The sequence below is a fragment of the Panicum virgatum genome, chromosome 5N (assembly GCF_016808335.1).
Source record: "Panicum virgatum strain AP13 chromosome 5N, P.virgatum_v5, whole genome shotgun sequence".
NCBI classification, from domain to species: domain Eukaryota; kingdom Viridiplantae; phylum Streptophyta; class Magnoliopsida; order Poales; family Poaceae; genus Panicum; species Panicum virgatum.
The window spans coordinates 56711163-56731400 of NC_053149.1; the positions used below are offsets into that span (position 1 = coordinate 56711163).

Sequence of the window (20238 nt, forward strand, 5' to 3'; positions counted from 1 at the left end):
GTTGCAAGGGAATGAAACTGAGCTTCACTTGCACTGATAAATATAGCCAACTGAAGCTCCGAAGATCTGAAGCGCTGAATAAACATTCGCTTCAACTAGTGAGCATGCGAATCATCTCTATATCTGGCGACAAAATGACGCCCATAAGCGAATTAGATGACAGGAATAAGACTCCAAATTTTGTAAGATGGCACAAGGGAACTGATATAGTAGGCTACAGCACCTACCTGTATGGCTGTATGTCCAAAAAAGCACGCATAGTTTGGTTTTGCACACTTCAGTAAAAGGCAATAACACCCACCTACAAACACCTATCAGCCATGCTCCATTTCCAGACAGCAGCATGGTATGAATCGCTCAAGCACATATTGATAAATCCAAACCAGAAATGAAATGTTGCAAGGTGAGAAAAGGATGTAATAAGTACATATGCGTGTTCCCAGAAATCAGAATGAGCTCTTGATGGATGCCTAACATTTTAAGCCCCTCGAAGGGCCAATTTCAGTTAACTGCGTATGTACATTTTGTGTATTCATGATGAAGAACACTGCCATGCTGAAGTAAAAGGCGAGTGCTAATCGTGCTATAAAACCGTGAAGGCAAACAAACGATTTTTCTTGTATCTACCCGACATAAAAACAACTGCAAGTACATTCTGTGGCCTATCGGATTAGCAAGTTCGAAAGGGAAAAGGCTGCTGAATATAGTTACAACAGTTTTGGTGGAGGCGGCCCAGAGAAATCAGGTTGGCTATGCTTGAGCTTTTGGGCCCAATTAGCAAGCCAGTTCTTGTGATCATGAGTCTCCTGGCAGATCGAGCTTGGCATATTGTCTAGTGTACCATCTCTTTCAAGGACCGTCTTAAACTTCTCCAGTATTTGAACTATTTGGGAGAAGTCAGGCCTCTTCTCCGGATGAGAGGTCCAACACTGCTCAATTAGAAGTCGTATTGGTGCTGGGCAGTTAGTAGGAATGGCCGGCCTCACATTCTGAAAATTAGAAAATTATGGTCAGCATTTTTTTTATTTTAAAAAAAGCAACACTACTGAAAGAGTGTATGTATTTCTGAAACTTCACTATACACTGCAGTTATTCAAAATGTATTCACATATTATTTCTTGTTCAATTCAATCTCTTAATTTATAACAAGCCATAATCTCAAGACAATGAATACTATATTACCATGCAAGGAAGGAAATGGGGATCAGGTTACTACCTTGTCAAAAACAGCAAAAGCTGCTTGAAAAGGATTCAGCTCTTCATAAGGTATTCTGCCAGAAAACATTTCCCATAAGATAAGGCCAAAGCTGTAGACATCAACTTTTCGACCATATGATTTACGCTTCATCATCTCTGGAGCCATCCATCTGAATGTCCCGGTGTCATTTGCCAGAGGGTCACAATACTCTTGTTCACAAGCAATTCCAAAATCAACAATCTTTGCACAAAATTCTTCGTTGAATATGATGTTCTCTGGTTTCACATCACGATGGACAACTCCCTGCGAGTGAATGTATGCCATGCCGCGTGCAATATCCAAGCTAATTGAGATAATCTTGTCTAGTGGAAGAGCTTTGTGATCCTGCTTGTGCAAAAACGCTCTCAAAGAACCTCCAGAAAGGAATTCAGTGATGACGCAGAATACAGGTGGACTGCTGCATGCTCCAACCAGCTACATAAACAAAATTTGGATTGATTGAGAAGGACACTCACAGAAGAAAGATCACAAGTAACTATCATGATAAAGGATGGGCTTTCATTTTCTGAATTTTAGTGTGCTTGCAAGTCAAACAATCTCCACTACCCATTTGGATAGCAGGACGACCATGTGCCCATATATTATGAATGTAATAGTAGGATCACATGGAAGGCAACCTTAAAAGTGCAGCTAGCAAATTGTACACTACTACTGAATTACTATTGCGAGTCCTTCGGGGATTCCAAAGCTTCCAGGTCAACTGGAAGAGGGTTATTATGCCAATTAAATGCAAGTAATAAAACATTTAATATGAAGGTTAATTGCAAGTTTAAGGGTTACTCTGCCTATGCAGTTCTGCATATGCTGCACTAGTTGTCAACAAAAAGGAAACGCCATACACATAAAAAAAAATTGAAACGTCTTTATTGCTGGCAATATAATCATGAGGGCATCTAAATTGTCAGAGTAAAATAACTATAGAAAACATAAAGCACACAATAGAATTGTCCGACTACTTCCACGACATTGTAGGCTTATTCAGAGCCAAAGCAGAATTACGCCAGCATCATATTATAACCATAAAAGAAATGTTGAAAAACTGGAAAGTTGTGAGTTACCTTAATGACATTAGGATGATTGAGTCGTGACAGAGTGGTAACTTCCGTGTTGAACTGCTTCTCAAGCTGAGCAGCCAGCTCTGCATCTTCCTCGTCATCAGGCTGTCTGATGAACTTGACGGCAACAGGCTGCTCCTTGTAGATTCCGTGAAACAACCGACTGTGAGCCCCGGACGAGAACCTGTGCCCAATGAGCAGCTGGGAGCGATCGACGGACCATTTCTCGAGCACCTCCAATGCAGCAACCTTCGCCCTTCCGTTGGCACGGCCCTCCTTCCTATGCTTCAGCTTGCCCGGTGCCCTCACCGGCACCGGTGGATTCCCATTCAGGTCTAGCGAAGACGCGGATTTTCTGGGCGGTGGTGGAGTGGAGAACCTCTTGCTGGCTGATTTGGCCTCCAGAAACACCTCAGGAACGTGACGAGATGGGAGGGGCGACGTCGCTCTCTGCTTCAGGATCGTCACCTCGCCAAGCAGGCTAAGCGACGAGCTGCGCGTCAGGGAGTCACCACCCGGCGTTTTCTTCCTCGGAAACGGAGCAGGGCTTGAGCAAGTTCTCTGCAGCCTCAGGTTCTGCTCGTCGGGGTGAAAGGAGAACTCGGGCCCTCCAGGGCGCTCATCATCCGCGCTCTGAACTGCGGGCCTGCAAGGGACGGCCACGCTCAGGTTGGTGTTTCCGTTCTTCCCAATTGCGGCCTTGGCATCGTGCTGCGTCGCCGATGCTTGCTTCGGCGGGCGATCACTGGCTGCCTTGTCGTGCTGCGTCGGCTCGGCGTCCGAAGACGAGTCCTTTGTGGGCTCGGGGCGGGTGCTCAGCAGGCTCGTCCTCGGACGGGAGGAGGTGGCGGGCCTCGTCCCTGGCTCCATGTTGAGGCCATGGAGCTTGAACCCCGAGTCGGGGCCCTTCTGCTTGAGCGCGGTGCCGCGGTTAAACTGCTCGACGAAGGCGCCGAACTGCTCCCTGCCGGAGTTGGAGCGGACGACGGAGTGGGAGAACCGCGTGCGCCGCACCCACGAGTAATCCTCGTCGTCCATCTCCTCCCCTCAAATCCCGATGCCACCAACCAGACGATCCCGAGTTCCTTCCCGACGCGCGCGCGCGCGCGCAGGGACAGGGCTGAGGCGCCGAGACGGCTGGATCAGAGAAACCTGGACGAGAGAAATCCGGATCCTAGCACATCCCACATGTCATTGAACAGGCGCCACATTTGCTGCTGCTCCCTTCTCGAACCTCGATCGCTCGGATGCCGCGAGCGATCCGGTCCGATTCCACGGACCGGCTCCGCCTCCTGTAATCAATTCAAAATCAAGCACCCGAAATCAATACGCTACGACGGCAAACATACGTAGAAGAATTCTTATACGAAGTTCACCGGAAACTAACTAGCTAGGAAAATAGATGGAATGCTTCCGCTGGTCAAAAGCCGCGAGCTAGGAAGAGAGGAAGGATCGTCGGATCGAAAAGGGCGACGAACCGTGCCGGCTACGCGAAACGAGAAAACAGAGGCGTGCAGGAACCACCATAATAAGAAGGAACAGAAGAAGGGCAAGGAAAGGGCGAGCGGGGCGGCAAGGCAGGACGGGCGGGATACGTGAATCCGCGGAAAGCATGACGCCGAACCGGAATTGAAATCCCACGCCACGCGACGCCGCCACCCCGGCGCTGCGCAACCGGAGCCCAAGCCAAATCGAAACGAGACTTCTCCCTTCCCAATCAAGAGCCCGAGACCGAGCGCGAGAGAGTCAGAGAGAGAGCCGTCCCCGCCGCTTACCCGATCGGAGAAGAAGCAGCCGAACCCCACGCGCCGAGCAGGCGGGCAGGCAGGAACGTGGGGGGCAGCGCGCGGCAACGTGGGGGCGGAGGGAGCGCGCGGGGCAGGCGAGGCCGCGTCCACGACGAAAGCGGCGGAGGAACGGGACGGATCGGCGGCGGCGGCTGGAGAACGCGCCGGAACCCGGGAGTGGGATTCGCGCCGCGGGGAAGGGAATGGGAGGAGGCGGGGAGGAATGTTGCGACGGAGCCAGCCGAACGGTTTTATCGCTGGCCCGAATCGAGCAGCTTCGGGGTTGGAGGGCGGGTCCGGGGGGCGCACGAGCATGAGCAGCGATCCTCGTCGCCTTCGGCCACGTTTGGTTTAGGGTCGATTCAAATTTCACAAAAACACGAATTTCTACATGGAGTAATATAGTTTATTTATAAAAAATTTCAGAGACGGATGTAACTTTTAGAGACGAATCTAATGACGGTAATTAATTGATAATTTACTACAGTGACGCTACCGTACCCATCCTCTAATCACGCGTTCAAAGGCCTTGTTAGATTCGTCTCGCGATTTGCACGAGGGTTGTGGAGATGGTTTTGAAGTTAGACTTTATTTTATACTCTAAATTAGTGGTCATAAGTGCAAAAAAAAAATTCGCTAAATTTTTTTCAACCTTAACCAAACACGGCCCTAGGCGTGCGTGCGCTGTGGCCTGACGTGACAGGATGGGACGAGACGGCGGATCTTTCCTTCCCCTCGGTATATAAAAAAAAGACAATTAAGGCTTGTTTGGATCATAAAATGTAAAATGCAATTTTTTAAATCACTTGAATGGTTTACTAAATGTAGTTAAAAATAAATCGCATTACACAAATAGACTGTAAATCGCGAGACGAATCTAATGAGTCTAATTATGATGTGATTAGACACTAAATTGCTACAGTAATGCTACAGTAAATATTCTCTAATGATGGATTAATTAGTCTCATTAGATTCGTCTCGTAGTTTACAGACGAGATCAGTAATTAGTTTTGTGATTAATATATATTTAATACTTCAAATATTAAAGATTTTCTTATAAAAATGCAAAATATAAAGTCATCTAAACACATCCTAATTCGACGATTATTCTAGGTTACTGGATCAGGATCAGAGACGACTTTTGGGGATTATATTAATATTAAACCGTGCCCAACGAGTGCTGGTCTCTTTTCGTCCCGGCGATCGGGGAGGTGAGGCGTGAGGCGTGAGACGGGTTGGATGCTTCTCCTCGCGGATGTGATGGCATCCGAGATCGAATCCTCCATGTGGATCTCGTGCATGTGGGCGGTCAGGTTCGGTCGCTTGGGCGTCGGCGTAGGCCGAACCCACGGTCCATGGTCTATTCCGGGAGGGAGGGAGAGCCAAAGCGCGATGATCCACGGCAGGTGTTTTCTTGACATTTCTGTTTGTTTGCTGGTTTTCCCTTTCACGCGGTTTTCGGACTTTTTGGTGGGCCGGATCGTGCAATACGCCGAGCTGGCCTATCCAGAAGAGAATTGGCGAACGGTCTTCTTCCTCTCGACCCTTCTTTCCCCTTCTATAGCTCACCAGGGCGAAAGCAGGGCGATTCGCACCCCGGCATCGATTTCCTCTGTCGCGGGATTTCTAGGGTACCCACAGCCGGGTGGCGGAACGCACCCGCCTATTCCAGAGAGGGAGTGCTCGGAAAGGTACTAGGCGATTGGGCTAATCTAGCTCTGAGACAAGCACACAAGAACACACGATCTAGAGTGGTTCGGGGCCGCCGGAGTGTAATACCCTACGTCCACTGGAAGATGTTTTGATCTTGGTTGTGCATGAATCTATCCTCTGTCGGGTCTTGGCTTTCACCCAGCCTGGCCTTTCCTTCTAGCGGGCGCCCCCTTTTATAGACCAAGGGGTGCGGATACATAGGACGTTGGGGCCCCGACAAGTGGGCCCAACGTGACAGTGCAGCATACTGCGCAGAGTATTTAAGTGGCTACAGTGGTTACGAATCTTTCTCCCGATATGCTTCCATGGCGCTGCTCACCCTCTGACGAAGGGTGGGCTTCTCTTGTCCCGTCAGCAAGGTGCCCGTTGGGGGGAACGTAGCTTGCGGCGTGACCTGTTGAGGCTATTATGTAGGCGTCATAATGGGTGAAGCCGAGCTGTCGTATCCATCTGTTATGGCAGACTGTCAGGCGCGGCGTGGGCGGCGCCAGCAGCCCCACTATGCATCTTGGTAACACGCGATCAATAGTACCCCCTGGTCAAAGAATCGCCTCGGCTTCTGCTACATCAATGCGGACGTCCTCCTACCGTAATGAATACAGCGGTAGGTGAACATTAATATGGAGACCAGGCGGCTTTATATACGTGTCTGTGCTTGCAGACACGTGGCGGCTCCGGACCTCCCCGAGGCGGAGTGCCGATTCCTTCCCTTGGTGAGGGGTCCGGTTATTATACCGGGGGTCCGAGACCCCAAAAGGGGGGTCCGGGATACCGCGGGGATCCGGACCTCCACGGGAGGTTCGGAGCCCCCGGCTGTTCGGGCTGAGCACCTGCTTCTTCCGGAACACGTGGTGCTCCCGGACCTTTCCCAATCCGGAGGACGGGTCCGGAACCGTTGTCGGGTGAACAGGGCTTCCGGATCGCAGGGGTTCGGCTGCTGAACGTAGTTAAGGATAACTACAAAGCTCTTCTTGCCTAGACACAGCAAGAGGGGGTACCCCAGTCCTGGGGTACCGACATCCTCGGCTCCCTTTCGTCTCCGACGGCCGGTCCGGCGTCGGAGATGGAAAGGAGATGGGGGATCGATGTCCGGTGTACATACCTTTTCCTAATAGTTTCATTTTACTTAGGTTAGGGTTAGGTTTCCCGGCGGTGCTTCGTTGGCTGCCGGTTCTTTTGCTCCTTTGGTCCGGCGTCGGAGAGGGCGGCTGTGGTGGTTCCGGTGGTGTTGGAGAAACTAGAGCTTCTTCTTCCCGCGGCGTCTTATGGAGAATAAAGTGGGATCTCGTTGGATCTGGAGGCCTGATGGGTGCTCTGGTTCTTAGCGTCTTCCCCTTCGCTCCCTCTCTGGATTTCGTCGGCACTGGCGACATCTTTGAGAGGTATGGCTACCAACTTGGGAAACCGGGTTGGGCTCTTACTACCACTTTCTCTGGTGGTTTACTCCCCCTCTGGGTCTTCTATTCGCCGGTGTGCTGGCGGAGTCGGCGTGCCCGGCTCCCAGGTGTCCGGTGAAGCGATGGCTACTACCCTTTTCGCCTGGCATGTGCGTTCAACGATTTCATTGCATGTTCGTGTGGGCATGCTGTCCATGGTGCCGTTCAAAACTTGTGAAGTGTCTTTATCGGGAAGGATGTTGGCTTCGGCGACTGCTCCGGCCGCCGGCGATGGAGACCACCGGGAAAGCCTTTGCAAGGACCTGTGTGTAATTTTTTTTTCCTTCAAGGGTGTATTTGTAAGTGGGTTGTAAATCACTGGAAAAATTAATGAAATATCCCCGGTTTTCTCAAAAAAAAAGAAGAGAATTGGCAAACGAGTGTGGCCTCATGGCTCTCAGTGGCTCCAGAACGCGACGCAATAACGAGGGCGAGGAGCGCCAAACCAACTGATTTCGGCGGCCCGGAAGATGGGAGCTCCTGTTTGACTGTATAAGAAGAATTTTGACTTTTGTTTCTGTGATGAGTTGCCTAGTCACCCCCCCCCCCCCAACCCCCGCGGAGTCTTGGCACTTTACACGTACGGCTTGACAATTCAGCCCATCCAACCAGAAAATGCCTTTAAAAACCAAATACGTCGATATGATTTACATACTATATATCTTGAAGCCCATAATATTAGATACACGTTCGCGCCATTGTGGGGTTGTTCAAACATAGTGCGCGCGGTAAAGTTTTGTGCTATTGGATCTGTTTGGAGGAACTAAAATTGAGTATGAAAAAGAACATATTAGCACTCACATATATGCTAAAGTTTTTTGTCTTGAATAAAGTTTAACCCACTCATTAGCATACTTGTATATCAACTTTGTGAAAGAAATAAAACATCATTTTGTACAGTTAGAAAGCACACGCTAAGGTTAATGAACTTTCATTATATTACATGTGAATAGCTCTTTGGATACATTCTTGCCAGATTTAAGCTTTTAGGATAACATGAAATTAGACAAATACAAGTCAAAATACCTTGAGCGTAATCACAACTTTATAACTTCTAAAAAAAACCTAATCCTTGAAACCAAACTCTAGAAAGCATGCTTAAATTCATATGTAGTTAGGTATATATTTGAAAACGCGCCATTAGCTCTCTTTATCCGAGAAAAATGTATACTCGACGTGTTGGTCTATCGAGAAAAATGTATACTCGACGTGTTGGTCTATCTAGTACATAGAAAAATCAAAGATTCGCCAATATGGATCATGCCTTGCTCACCTTTGAGGCTTTGACCGATCCCTGTACACGTGGCTTAGATCTTGACTACCAGTAATTACCCGTGGTGCAATTAGCTTCACGAGGGGACGAGGTCTTAGTTAATCAGGAAAACAATTGTTTTCGCCGAAAGAAAGTACAAAGTTTTTTGCTAGGCCCCGATAGGCCGGAAAAGCCCGCGAACGATGCCCGCTTTGTGCCCCGTTGGATCCAAGCACTCCAGCAGGACAACGTGCCAAGGAACCCGGACTCCACCTCCCGCACGGCCGCACCGCGCGCCCGCAAGCCCCCGCAGGCACACCACGCCGCGCTCCCCACCCCGGTGAGGCCAACTCATAGAATAAAGCGAGCGAACCCAATGCAGGCCGCCATCACCACCACCACCACCACCGTCTGCGCGCACCCGCACACGAAGCCTTCGTCGGCCCCCTTCCTCCGGCTGTCCCCTCCTTGCCGCGTCAGCTTCCGCGCTTCTCCGCGCCCGAACCTGAGGGCGACCGCCATGGCAGCCACGCCGCAGCAGCAGGAGCAGCTGGTCATCACGCGCCCCGACGACTGGCACCTCCACGTTCGTGAAGGCGGCGTCCTCGAGGCTGTGCTGCCACACAGGTGCGTCCGATCGTCTCCTCCGCGGCTTGGTTCTCGGCGGCGCTTGCCGGGTGTTCGATGTAATGCCTCTGAGTGGTAGCCGCGTGGTTGTGTTCTCTGTGGCAGCGCGAGACATTTTAGGAGGGCTATCATCATGCCCAACTTGAAGCCGCCGGTGACCACGACGGCGCGCGCGGTGGAGTACAGGGAGCAGATCATGAGGGCGCTGCCGCCTGGGAGTAGCTTCGTGCCACTCATGACGCTTTACCTCACGGACAACACTAGCCCGGAGGAGATCAAACTCGCAAGTATGAATTATCTCCTTGCGGTTACCTGTTCTTCAGTTTTTTTTTAATCTTCAGATCTAAAGCTGTATCTTTACCTTGTGGCACGTAGATGAGCTTCACGTGTCATGGACTCATGTTTGTCTGGTTGTTTTGAGTTCGCATCCATTTTCTCCTAACCAGTAAAAAAAATCCAAAAAGTAGTCAGCACTATCATTGGTTTCACTATCCATCTGTGGCAGACAGTGCAGATCTACATTTGTGCAACGAGTTCATTGCCGCATAACATCTGTTGAAAACCTGAGCAAATTTGACTAATGTCCTTGAAAGACAAATGTTGTGTGCATTTATAAATTTGTGGATTGTCTGGATGGTGATATTTATGTTGCATGCTATGTGGTTCTAGGAAAGAGTGGTGTAGTCTTTGCTGTGAAGCTGTATCCTGCCGGAGCAACTACCAATTCCCAAGATGGTGTCACTGATATTGCAAAATGCTTGCCTGTCCTCGAGGAGATGGTCAGGCAGGAAATGCCTTTGCTTGTAAGTAGCTTTGGCACATTGCATCCTTGATCCACTATTGACCTTTTGATTGGAGTTTTGATCCACGTGACTAGCCTTTTACTTGACAATCTGTTGAACAGTTCTTGCTTCTAGTTGGTAATTTGTTTTTTTGGGTTTTTGCTGCACTTCCTTGAAATAGCTATGGTTATTTGTGATTTTTTCTTCAGGTTCATGGTGAAGTCACAGATCCACATGTTGACACCTTTGACCGTGAGAAGGTTTTTATTGATAGAATATTGGCACCACTTGTACAAAAGCTTCCACAGCTGAAAATCGTCATGGAACATATCACAACTATGGATGCAGTGAACTTCATAGAATCATGTGAAGGTGCTGCACTACTGCTAGAATGGCATTATACTCTTGCCCTTTTCTATGATTGTAACACTTTCATGTTCCCAGGTCATGTTGCTGCAACAGTGACTCCCCAGCATCTCCTCCTCAATAGGAATGCTTTATTTCAGGGTGGCTTGCAGCCACACAATTACTGCTTGCCAATACTGAAAAGAGAGATTCATAGTATGTTGCAATCGCCCTTCAATAAGAAACTACCAGTTTCTACAAATGTACAATGATATTTTTTTTGGTTCAAAATGACTAATCATTTCCTAAGCAATTATGAAAACCAGTTCTTAAACATGCATGACGATAATCATTTTGGTTCAAAATGTGAGCAAATATTCCATCATCAATACATAACTAGATCTGTAACAATGTTCTTGTCTTACATTTTTATGTTGCCTGGTTAGATTCGGGAATTGTCAATATTTCAATCAACTGTCATGTAATTTTGAACAGCACCCTTATTAGCTGTTTCTCAACCTTCTGCCCAGGACAAGCTATTGTATCTGCTGTAACAAGTGGGAGTAGACGGTACTTTCTTGGTACTGATAGCGCTCCCCATGATAAACGGAACAAAGAATGTTCATGTGGATGCGCAGGAATATACAGTGCTCCTGTTGCCTTGTCTCTTTACGCGAAGGTATTTGAAGAGGTAACCTCTATCTCTAGAACTCTTTGCTTATCAATCATCTTTGCTTTTGAGAGAATAAAGAGAATATATAATCATTGATCACTACTAGATTTCAAGAAATTATCTTTCTGTTTCACGACACTAGTTGCGAAGTGTAACAAACCATGTGGATGCTGAAAATTCTTTCTGATTGTATTTTTTTGGGGACATGTTTCCACAATTTCAGGCCGGTGCCCTAGATAAGTTAGAAGCATTTACAAGCTTCAACGGCCCTGATTTTTATGGCCTACCAAGGAACACATCCAAGATTGTCTTGAGAAAGAGTGCTTGGAAAGTTCCCGCAACCTATAAACACAGTTCGGGGGAGATTGTGCCTATGTTTACTGGCAGCACCCTTGATTGGCTTCCATCTGATCAGCCTGAAGAATAAACATGTGCATTATTGGACGATGCACTTGGTGGGAATCGATAAGTGGAGGCATTCAGGCATTCCAGTTGTTTTCCTCCTTTTCTGTTTGAATCCGCATAGGAAACTGTCTTCAGTCGTAAGCTGCCTCTACGTGGAATTCTTGAAGGCAAGATTAGCGAGAATAACATATGGAATGCAACAGCGAAATGTCTGCTTGTTAAATCATGTATCCTGTTGGGATTGCAGACTTGCAGTACAATTGCAGAAACAGGTCACAGTGTACTGTTTTTAGGGGTTGTCTACTGATCTAGACATCAGGGCACTCTTGATGAATGAATAATTGAATACCAGCTTTGCAGTTACATCGCTGAATAATTGACATCTCTCAGTTCCTTTGTCACAACTTGACATCTCGCAGTTCCTTTGTCACAACTTTGTCCTGTCTGAATCCTGATAGACTTTAGGACAATTGTTGTCCGGTTGCTCAGACTCGCAGTTGCGGAAGATGCATGCCGTCAGTCGTCACACTGGCATCGCCGTCGATCAGTAGCAAACTCTCACCATGTGCTCCTCCCTCTGTCGTCAACATCCAAATTTTCATCACCGTCGTCATCACGGATGTAACTCAGCAGCGCTCGCAGCTCGCGAGTACTCACAATGCCCCTCTCCTCCATCTCCCTTGCTAGTCTATCAGCATCCTCCCGCTTCCCGGCCCTCCATAACTCCTCCACCAATGCCCTCCTTGTGATGTCATCCACCACCCTCCCGGCCCTGGCCATCTCCCACATCACCCGCTCCGCGTCTTCGGCCTCTCCGGCCATAGCCAGCGCACTAACGAACGCGTTGCACGCTGGCTCCGTCGGCAGGAGGCCCTTCTCGCGCATTTCGTCGAACAGCTCCCGCGCGTTCCTGGTGCGGCCCTGCGCGCTCAGCCCGTGCACGAGGTAGCTGTACGTGGACGCGTCCGGCTCGCACCCGTACTGGGGCTGCATCTGGTGGAACACGCGCAGCGCGTCGTTGAGGTGCAGCGACTGCGCGTAGCCCCTGACGAGCACGTTGAGCGTGCGCGTGTCCGGCGGGATCCCCTCCTCGAGCATCTGCCTGAACAGCGCCGACACGTTGTCCATGTACATGTAGTGGATCAAGGTGTCGCCGCGGCCGCGCGACAGCAGCGCGGTGAAGAGCGCGTGGTACGTGTCGGCGGAGGGGCGCGCCGCGGGGTCGGGGGAGGCGCGCATGAGGGTGTAGACGTGGAAGGCCTTGCCGAGCCTGCCGAACTGGCAGTAGAAGTAGAGCGCATCGCGGAGGAGGGGTCCCGGGGAAGGGAGCGACGGGAGGAGGGAGAAGGAGAGCGCGCAGGCGCGGTCGAAGTCGGCGTACAGGTCGGCGGCGGCGAGGCGCTTGATGGCGACGAGGAACAGGGCGGGGTCGGGGCGGATGGCGGGGAGGCGGAGGGAGTGGGTGAGGAGCGGGAGGAGGAGGCGCGCGTCGGAGGTGGAGGCGAGGGAGGAAGCGAGCACGGGCGGGGTGAGGCGGGACGGGAGGGATGCGATGGCCGCGGAGATGGCGTCGGGTGACGGCGGCGGCGGGTTGGGGCCGCGGCGGCTGCGGCGGAAGCGGTGCGGCGTGCGGCGGGATCGGGTGGAGAATGGTACGTGGCCGGAGATGGACGCGGGGGCGGCGGCGAAGCGGAGGATGCGGCGGAGGAGCGTGGTCATCGCTGCCGCAGGCGCATTTTTTTTTTTTGAGCAGGCCGCAGGCGCATTTGAGTGGCTAGGGATGGGGACGCCAGGGGCCTGTTTGTTTGAGTAGCACAACTACGACACACGATTCCCGAGAAAAATTTTTATATATATGGAGTACTAAACGAAGTTTATTTGTAAAATTTTTTTACGGATTTGTGTAATTTTTCGAGACAAATCTAATGACGGTAATTAATCGATGATTGGCTACAGTGATGCTACAGTACCATCCTCTAATCGCGCGGTCAAAGTCTCATTAGGTTCATCTCGCGAAGCCGCGTAGGGTTATGGAGTTAATTTTGTAAATTACCTTTATTTAGTACCCTAATTATTGGTTAAAATTTTTGTGCTACTCATGCTACTGTACTACTGAAAACCAAACAGGCCCAGGAACGGGTGTATTTTTCACACAGGACTCCAGCATTCCGGCCCGCCCAAAAGGCACCGGACGGACCAGACCCAACCACGCAGGCACACAGCCACACACAGAGGTCACAGAACACCGGGCTGGAAACCAGAGGCAATTCCTCGGTTACTTGGAGGGTGGGGATGGCCGCCGCCGCCCTCACGTTGGCGAGTCCTCTCCGGCGTCTCCTCCGTGCTCCCGGAGTCATCTCTGACCCGTACTATTTCATCACGCGAGGTAAGCCCGAACGCCCATCTTATTCTTCGATTTTTGCCTCTCCGCTGACGCTTGGCCCACCCGCGCCGCAGGGCGATGTAGCACCGCCATTTCCGTCGCCGCCGCAGCAGCCAGGGACTCGGCAGTGAAAGGGAGCGTGGACAGGAATGCAGCCGAGGAAGTCAGGAACATCCTGGATATGGTAATTTATTCCCCACCTTCACGACAATTGGAAAATCAGGCTCAGTGCGTCCTCATTGAACTGAGTAGCTGCTAGTGTTCAGAACCTAGTGAATATAGCTATTGAACATAAGCAGCTTGTAGGGGTGTATGTGTTGGCTTCTGATTATTGCGTCTAATTAATTGCCTTGAAATCAGGTGCTTCCATTGCACTTGACATTTCACTAGCCACTACCAGTATCGACTATTGAGTTATGTTCAAGCTTAACTCTGAGTGAGAGAGTATTGGGGACTTGGGGTAAATCACAAACATGGGCCATGAGAAATGCTCAAAGTGCAGCTGTTTCTCTATTGTCCTATGAGAGGGGTCAACACTAAGAGTGCTCATTTGGTGCATGCAACATAAACCTTTAATTACATTCAATTGATAGGCTTCGAAGATAGAAATCACCCATGTCATATCCTTGTCATAGATAAATGAGTGATGACAGTTCTGGAGTAGTCATATTCAACAGATAAATAGCAGATGGAAAAAGAGACCTTTTCCCACTTCGGTGGGCATTGCAGTAGAAAAAGGTATTTTCATTTATTGTAGTCTGTAAATGATGGATGAAACAGATGTATCATACATTAGTATCTTATTGCTCTTCTAGAAAAAAAGGACAAGAGAAAAACCACTATCTGATTTGTTGTCATTTTGGCCTACGCTGTAGCATTGAGTTCGTAGTTTCATGCATGAACTTTGGACATCATCACTGAAAGTTTATTTTTGAAGTCTGAAAAGGAAATTTCATATTCCAAGGATAAAAAATAATATACACGGCAATATCTATATTTGTTTGTTTATTTTAGTATTCCTCAGAAATATATCCTGGTTCCTCTTAGGGCTCAGAATGCTCAGGTCAGAATTTTGAATTATGAAGGTCATATTCTTTGGTGAATAAACAGGCATAACCCACAAAACTCAGGGTACAAATTTACTATAAGATTCACCCTGAGAGCCAAAGTGCCACGCTGTTGGGCTGTACAGTAGTTGGCAAAATATGAGTAGACTCTAGATCTATGATGTGTCATTTTTCTTTGTAGGCATGTTTGTTTCCGTTATATTTGAATCAGATGGTAATCATAAAATGTGCCGATTTGGTTGTCGATATGGTTATTTTTGCTATCTGTAGATTTGCACTAACATCTAGCTTATACAGGCAGAAAGGGCTTCCAAACGAAGAGATGTTCTCCACACCAATTTTCTTACTCCACCTATAATACAGGAGGCTATGTTGGCAATTGAGAAGTTAGCAGATATAAAAGCAGTAGCTCAGGGTGGCTACCCGCAGGTGAAATTAAATACTCAAATGGAAATTTGCTAGTTGCTTCTATAAGGCTATCTAGTTTCTCATTCTTATATTTATATATATAGGCTGAGCGGTGTCGAATTTCTGTTGGACACCCGGACTCTATGACAAGTAACCCAGATGTAGTTGCTGCTTTGAGGTTTTCTCAGTCTTACCTTATAAGCATTGCTATCTGCTATATAAGCTAACTTTGAGGCCAACCCAGCATCTCAGGGAATTTCCGATTGGAACCCTGTTCTCATGGTGACTTTCTTGGTGCCATCCTCGGAACAGGAATAACACGGGAGAAGGTTGGAGATATTCTTTTACAGGTTTCATGCTTTCCCAATCACTTTTTTTCTGAATGATCTGGTCATTTACCACCATTTTCCCTTTTGTCATTGAAATGTCTATTTGATTTTTGTTAGGGGGAAAGAGGTGCTCAGGTCCTTGTTGATCCAGAACTTGTTGACTATCTGATTTCTACTCTCGAAAAGGTAGAATAGATATCTTACAATTTGTGCATTTGTTCTACCACAATTCACAGTTTACACGAGTTCTTTTTAAAAAAAAAACAATTTACACGAGCTCGTTTTGTACTTATACCTGATTTTCACATTAATGAGTTATGAGTATGGTGGAGAAGGCCTGAGATAGTTTATTCTCACATTTGACCATTTTTTGGTCTGGTGTGATGCAAAGGACACAGAACTCATAGCAGTGTTACTAGTTGCAGCGTTTTTTGTGTACTCATATATTTGGAATTACAGTGTGCTATGTTCTGATTTGTTCTCTGGTCATAATGGAAAGGCTTTCTTAGTGATTTTAGTATGTCATGTTATGAGTTTTAGCTAAATCTATTTGCTAACTTGACTGACATTCATGTACTTTGATTGCCTTTTTTTATTATCTGATTTTGCTCACTACAAATCCTTCTAGTTACGGTCTATTTTGGCTTAGCCCAATTCATGCATGATTCCAGATATTTCTAATGGGATTTTATTCTACAGGTGGGGAAAGTTGGTGTTTCATGCACTCAAATTCCTTTGCTCGCTCTAGAATATGAACCACCAAGGTTTTCTCATGTGATCTCACACCTTGAACCCTATAAGCTTTCTTTCAAAATTCTATGCTGTAAAAGCCTGGTAAAAGCAACTCAGGTTTTCCTTTAAACTGCAGGACCAAGTCATTTAAAACTGTAGAGTCATCCCTCAGGGTTGATGCCTTGGCCAGCGCAGGATTTAAAATCTCACGCACAAAGCTTGCTAGCTTGATAAGGTATGAACTTTGAGTTGTCATCTATCAACTATATGTGTATCCTAGCGGAATTGTTTTTTTTGTGGTCTATTCTAATGTCCACTGTTCCTCTTTTTGCTTATTCAGTGCCGGGGATGTTCGTGTGAATTGGGCGCCAATTTTGAAAAATGGAGTTACCCTCAAATCTGGAGACGTTGTTTCTGTCAGTGGGATGGGAAGGTTAAAGGTAATTGAAAAAGAAAGAATATGATAATCTTATCTTTTAAGTTATAAATGACTGACCAGTCTTGTATACACTAAGAATCTAGGATAACCTTGTCATGTTGCTATTGTTACCTACTTTACTCTGATACCGCTAGTTTCTTGGTTTTGCTTGAGAGGCCTTTAGTCTATGTTGTTTCATAAATATGTTTGAACTTCTCTTATTCTTTAGTCCATCAGGTTGGATGTTGTATGTTTCACTTTTGTTCGATATTTTTTTGACTATATAATGCATGCAAACTTGTTCTGTAAATGAAGCAACTGAGAACAGTCCTTGGGGTCAGGGTAGCTTTTCCTCATCTGTTGGCCATATAATGACAATGTATGGTGTCCCATGAGCACAGAATAATAGCTTATTGTATCATTGCTGATCTGATGCTGTTCCTTATCCTGAGTTTGTGTAAACATGTTAACAGTTAGTTGGCTAACCTTTTTGGTCTATATTGACGAAGCATATTGCTTTGATCAGATGTTAGCAAATGGCCAAATATATGCAGGCCACTGAAGTTTTTATTGTTTTGAAAACTACTGAAGTGTCTTACTTTAGATTTGCAGTATGAAGTTATCTGCTTGGATTATTTATGGTTACTTGTTCATTTCTTCTCTAGATTGGGGAAATTGTAACTACTAGGAAAGGAAAGTATGCGGTTGAGTTGATTCAATATTTGTAAGCTTGGGACTGATCTACAGTCTTTTCACAACTGGAATTGAAAGGTATTTATTTTTTTTATACCTATATGTTACTAGATTCTTGTATTAGCATCTAAGGGGAGCAGAAATGTCGCAAAATTGAGTATATTCTTTAAGGGGAAAACTATTCATACTATCAGAGTGTGCGAGGCCTGGGCAGTCTTAAACTTGCTTGTGCTGCTGTGCTAGATTAAAAGAAGAGGAACCATCCTGCGCTCTTTTTGGATACTGGAGTCTGGTCTTGCGTGAGTTGAATGCTTTCGTTGGACATATAGCACTTTTCATGCATAAGATCCATTGGCTGCTGTAACTTTGGAAAACAATTCTCTGAGGTGAACAATTGCATAAACTCGTCAGTATAGCTTCAGTATTTTGAATAACAAGCACCAAAGGGTCAGGGTGCTTCTATTACCTATCCTGGTTTCCATTGTTTTGGTGCTATCACTGACACTGTCAGAATCACTCTTTGAACTGCTACTTCTGTTAGAGCTTATTCTGCTCTAAATAAAGCTAAAAAATGATAGAGAGAATGATTTATGTTGTGAAAAAACAAAAAAAGGAAACTGTTTTGCTGCTCATCTAACTTTTTTGATACTAAATAGCATACCCTTTTCCATGTTTGATACCATGTTTGATACGACCACGTCCTGGACTACTTGCATTGTCAATCACCAAACATGTGAAACGATTATGACAAGATGATAGGAAATCATTTTGCAATTGGGACAGTTGATAGCTGCTGGCCATAGATTCATAGGCTCCTGGCCCTTTTAATGCTAAAAGGATTGACAATGAGCATACCTTGTTATGGGTTCTGTGGTTCTTGATTGCAAAATCATCACAAGATTCAGTGCCCAGAGATGCAAATTGTGCAAGGGTCTTAGTGTTGCATATGTTTATCCCAATGTTACTCATCCTGTGCTCGTTTTCTTGGAACAGGATGAAGTAAAGGTCCCGTGGCACCAGTTAAAGCCTTTTTTGTGTGTGTCAAAAGTTTAGCTTTTAAGGGATCTCAAGAAGGGATGTCCTCAAGTCCTTGTACACCTCGATCTATTTGCTACAGTTTTTTCTTCTCCTTTTTCGCTAGTACGTGCTACTAATGACACAACAGATAGTGTCTTTGGTGGTGCGTTTAGATTTTAGAGATAGTTTTGTTCTTTCTTCTGCTTGAACGAAGAAAATGCAAGCGTTCTCCTTTTTTACAACATAATATTCTGGTAGGTTTCATGTTTTCTTTCACAGAAATATCCTACAATATCTAAAGAGATATACTACTGTTAGTAGTGTGTCGGTACCCTGTAGCAGGGATATCCGCTTCTACTGCAGCAAGCCAGGACTCCCGTAGTCATCTATGACTGCGCCTTAAGGGGCGGAGCAGCCGGCCCCACGGGTCAGGCTCCTACCTCACCGGGCCAATGGCCCCAGACCCGCTCCCCGCTCTAGGATGGGTCCGGTGACGCCACGTGTCCCTGAGGAGGGGAAGCTCCGAGTCAACAGCCGAGGGCCCGGACCCCCCATAGGTGTCCAGGACCTCCCCGCGCCTGTCCGGACCTCCCGCGCACGTAGAGCCAGCGTACCGCGGGGGGGGGGGGGGGGTCCGGAGGGGCCACGTGTCCCGCAGGTGCGCGCGTGGGTCTTCCGCTGGAAGACTTGCCCACCTACCGCATTCAATGCGGGTGGTTGAGGCGTGCACTGCCGCCGCGACACGCGAGGCAGCTTTTGTCAGGTCTCACTGTAGACCGCGTATTACCGAGGTACACAGTGCAGCCGCCTGCGCCGCATCCGTGCAGAGCCCGTCTGCCGCATTAAATGGATACAACAGCACGACATTTTTCCATCATGCCGCCTACGCCGCAAGCTACACGGCCCGTTCAGTTACGCTGCAGGCGACGCCGCAAGCTACGCCTGGCGCCGTTTCGACAAGACAACGCATGGGCATGCTGGACGGAGGATTCCCAGGAGCAGGCAAGGAAATCCAGGAATGAGATCTCCATCACCTGCAACGCCATAATGTATGAGCAGTACGTTATTTTATACTACATCATTGGGCCCACCTGTCGGGGACCCAACGACCATGTACGCGCCTCCCTTGAGATATAAAAGGGAGGCGCTCACTGTACACAATAGGCTCTCGAGCTCACTCGGACACACCTCAGACTCTCTGGGGACTCAGCTTCACAACACAAGCAATACAACTCACAGTGGACGTAGGGTATTATGCTCCGGCTGCCCGAACCACTCTAAATCTGTTGTATTCATCGTGTTCTTTGGGCGAGATCGAACTAGTCCTAGCTAACCCCCGAGTACTCACCCTCTGGACTTAGGCGGGTGCATTCTGCCACCCGGCTGTGGTTTACCACACCACGACACAGTGTTATGTCAAAAGTAGGGCATCACATGTTTGTAAAGCAGTAAAGGTTTTGTGATGTATACAGCCTTGCGGGACTCTGAATGCGCTAACTTGACAGCCTGTGTCAAGCGGTTTGTTTGAACTTTGAAGCCCAGCAATTAATTGGCCAGGAACAAATAGACTGCTAGTCTGCTACAGCTACCTTTCCTTGAAGTTTTCTTTGGAGGAGGTGCCAAAAGCTTGGTCAGTCACATGCTCCTACCAGCGTAGACTAGGTGTTTCTTTCTCACAAATTGTAGTAACATTTCAGCATCAGATGGCGTTTGTCGCCTCGTGATTTTTTTCTGCCAAAGATAACCACTCGGTGGTCGATAAAATGAAACTACTGGCAAGCATCTGAATAAATATCTGATGAATGGCAAGCCGGCTTTGTAATATCTGACAAGTCTGATGGTGTGTGAGTCCTGGGAA

The 20238-nt window shown here is 47.6% G+C and overlaps 4 protein-coding genes across 7 annotated transcripts; 2 read left to right on the top strand and 2 right to left on the bottom strand.

Annotated features, from left to right (window-relative positions):
* Nucleotides 1–404: 404 nt before the first annotated feature.
* On the bottom strand, nucleotides 405–4330 carry LOC120673140 (proto-oncogene serine/threonine-protein kinase mos-like). 2 transcript variants are annotated; one of them, XM_039953844.1, is made up of 4 exons: nucleotides 4089–4330; nucleotides 2317–3605; nucleotides 1217–1672; nucleotides 405–989 (listed from the first exon to the last, which is right to left on the bottom strand). In XM_039953844.1, exons 2-4 carry the CDS (start codon nucleotides 3349–3351, stop codon nucleotides 708–710), a joined length of 1773 nt encoding a protein of 590 aa, XP_039809778.1. In that variant the 5' UTR covers nucleotides 3352–3605; nucleotides 4089–4330; the 3' UTR covers nucleotides 405–707. The 2 variants fall into 2 exon arrangements, with proteins under 2 accessions (XP_039809778.1, XP_039809779.1); XM_039953845.1 differs by lacking the exon at nucleotides 4089–4330 and adding an exon at nucleotides 3701–4051.
* A 4412-nt stretch (nucleotides 4331–8742) lies between these two features.
* On the top strand, nucleotides 8743–11734 carry LOC120672679 (dihydroorotase, mitochondrial-like). Its single transcript, XM_039953204.1, has 7 exons — nucleotides 8743–9128; nucleotides 9234–9415; nucleotides 9798–9931; nucleotides 10120–10282; nucleotides 10355–10471; nucleotides 10786–10946; nucleotides 11152–11734. The coding sequence occupies exons 1-7, from the start codon at nucleotides 8878–8880 to the stop codon at nucleotides 11353–11355; spliced, it is 1212 nt and encodes a 403-aa protein (XP_039809138.1). The 5' UTR covers nucleotides 8743–8877; the 3' UTR covers nucleotides 11356–11734.
* On the bottom strand, nucleotides 11544–13095 carry LOC120672680 (pentatricopeptide repeat-containing protein At2g27800, mitochondrial-like). Its single transcript, XM_039953205.1, has one exon. It carries the CDS (start codon nucleotides 13050–13052, stop codon nucleotides 11892–11894), a length of 1161 nt encoding a protein of 386 aa, XP_039809139.1. The 5' UTR covers nucleotides 13053–13095; the 3' UTR covers nucleotides 11544–11891.
* Nucleotides 13096–13499: 404 nt separating this feature from the next.
* On the top strand, nucleotides 13500–18637 carry LOC120672681 (putative RNA-binding protein YlmH). Of its 3 annotated transcripts, none has more exons than XM_039953206.1 (11): nucleotides 13500–13719; nucleotides 13791–13900; nucleotides 15081–15212; nucleotides 15296–15369; nucleotides 15436–15541; nucleotides 15638–15706; nucleotides 16220–16284; nucleotides 16389–16487; nucleotides 16593–16692; nucleotides 17336–17441; nucleotides 18357–18637. In XM_039953206.1, the coding sequence occupies exons 1-10, from the start codon at nucleotides 13626–13628 to the stop codon at nucleotides 17396–17398; spliced, it is 912 nt and encodes a 303-aa protein (XP_039809140.1). In that variant the 5' UTR covers nucleotides 13500–13625; the 3' UTR covers nucleotides 17399–17441; nucleotides 18357–18637. The 3 variants fall into 3 exon arrangements, with proteins under 3 accessions (XP_039809140.1, XP_039809141.1, XP_039809142.1); XM_039953207.1 differs by lacking the exon at nucleotides 18357–18637 and adding an exon at nucleotides 17607–17841; XM_039953208.1 differs by lacking the exon at nucleotides 17336–17441.
* Nucleotides 18638–20238: the final 1601 nt, after the last annotated feature.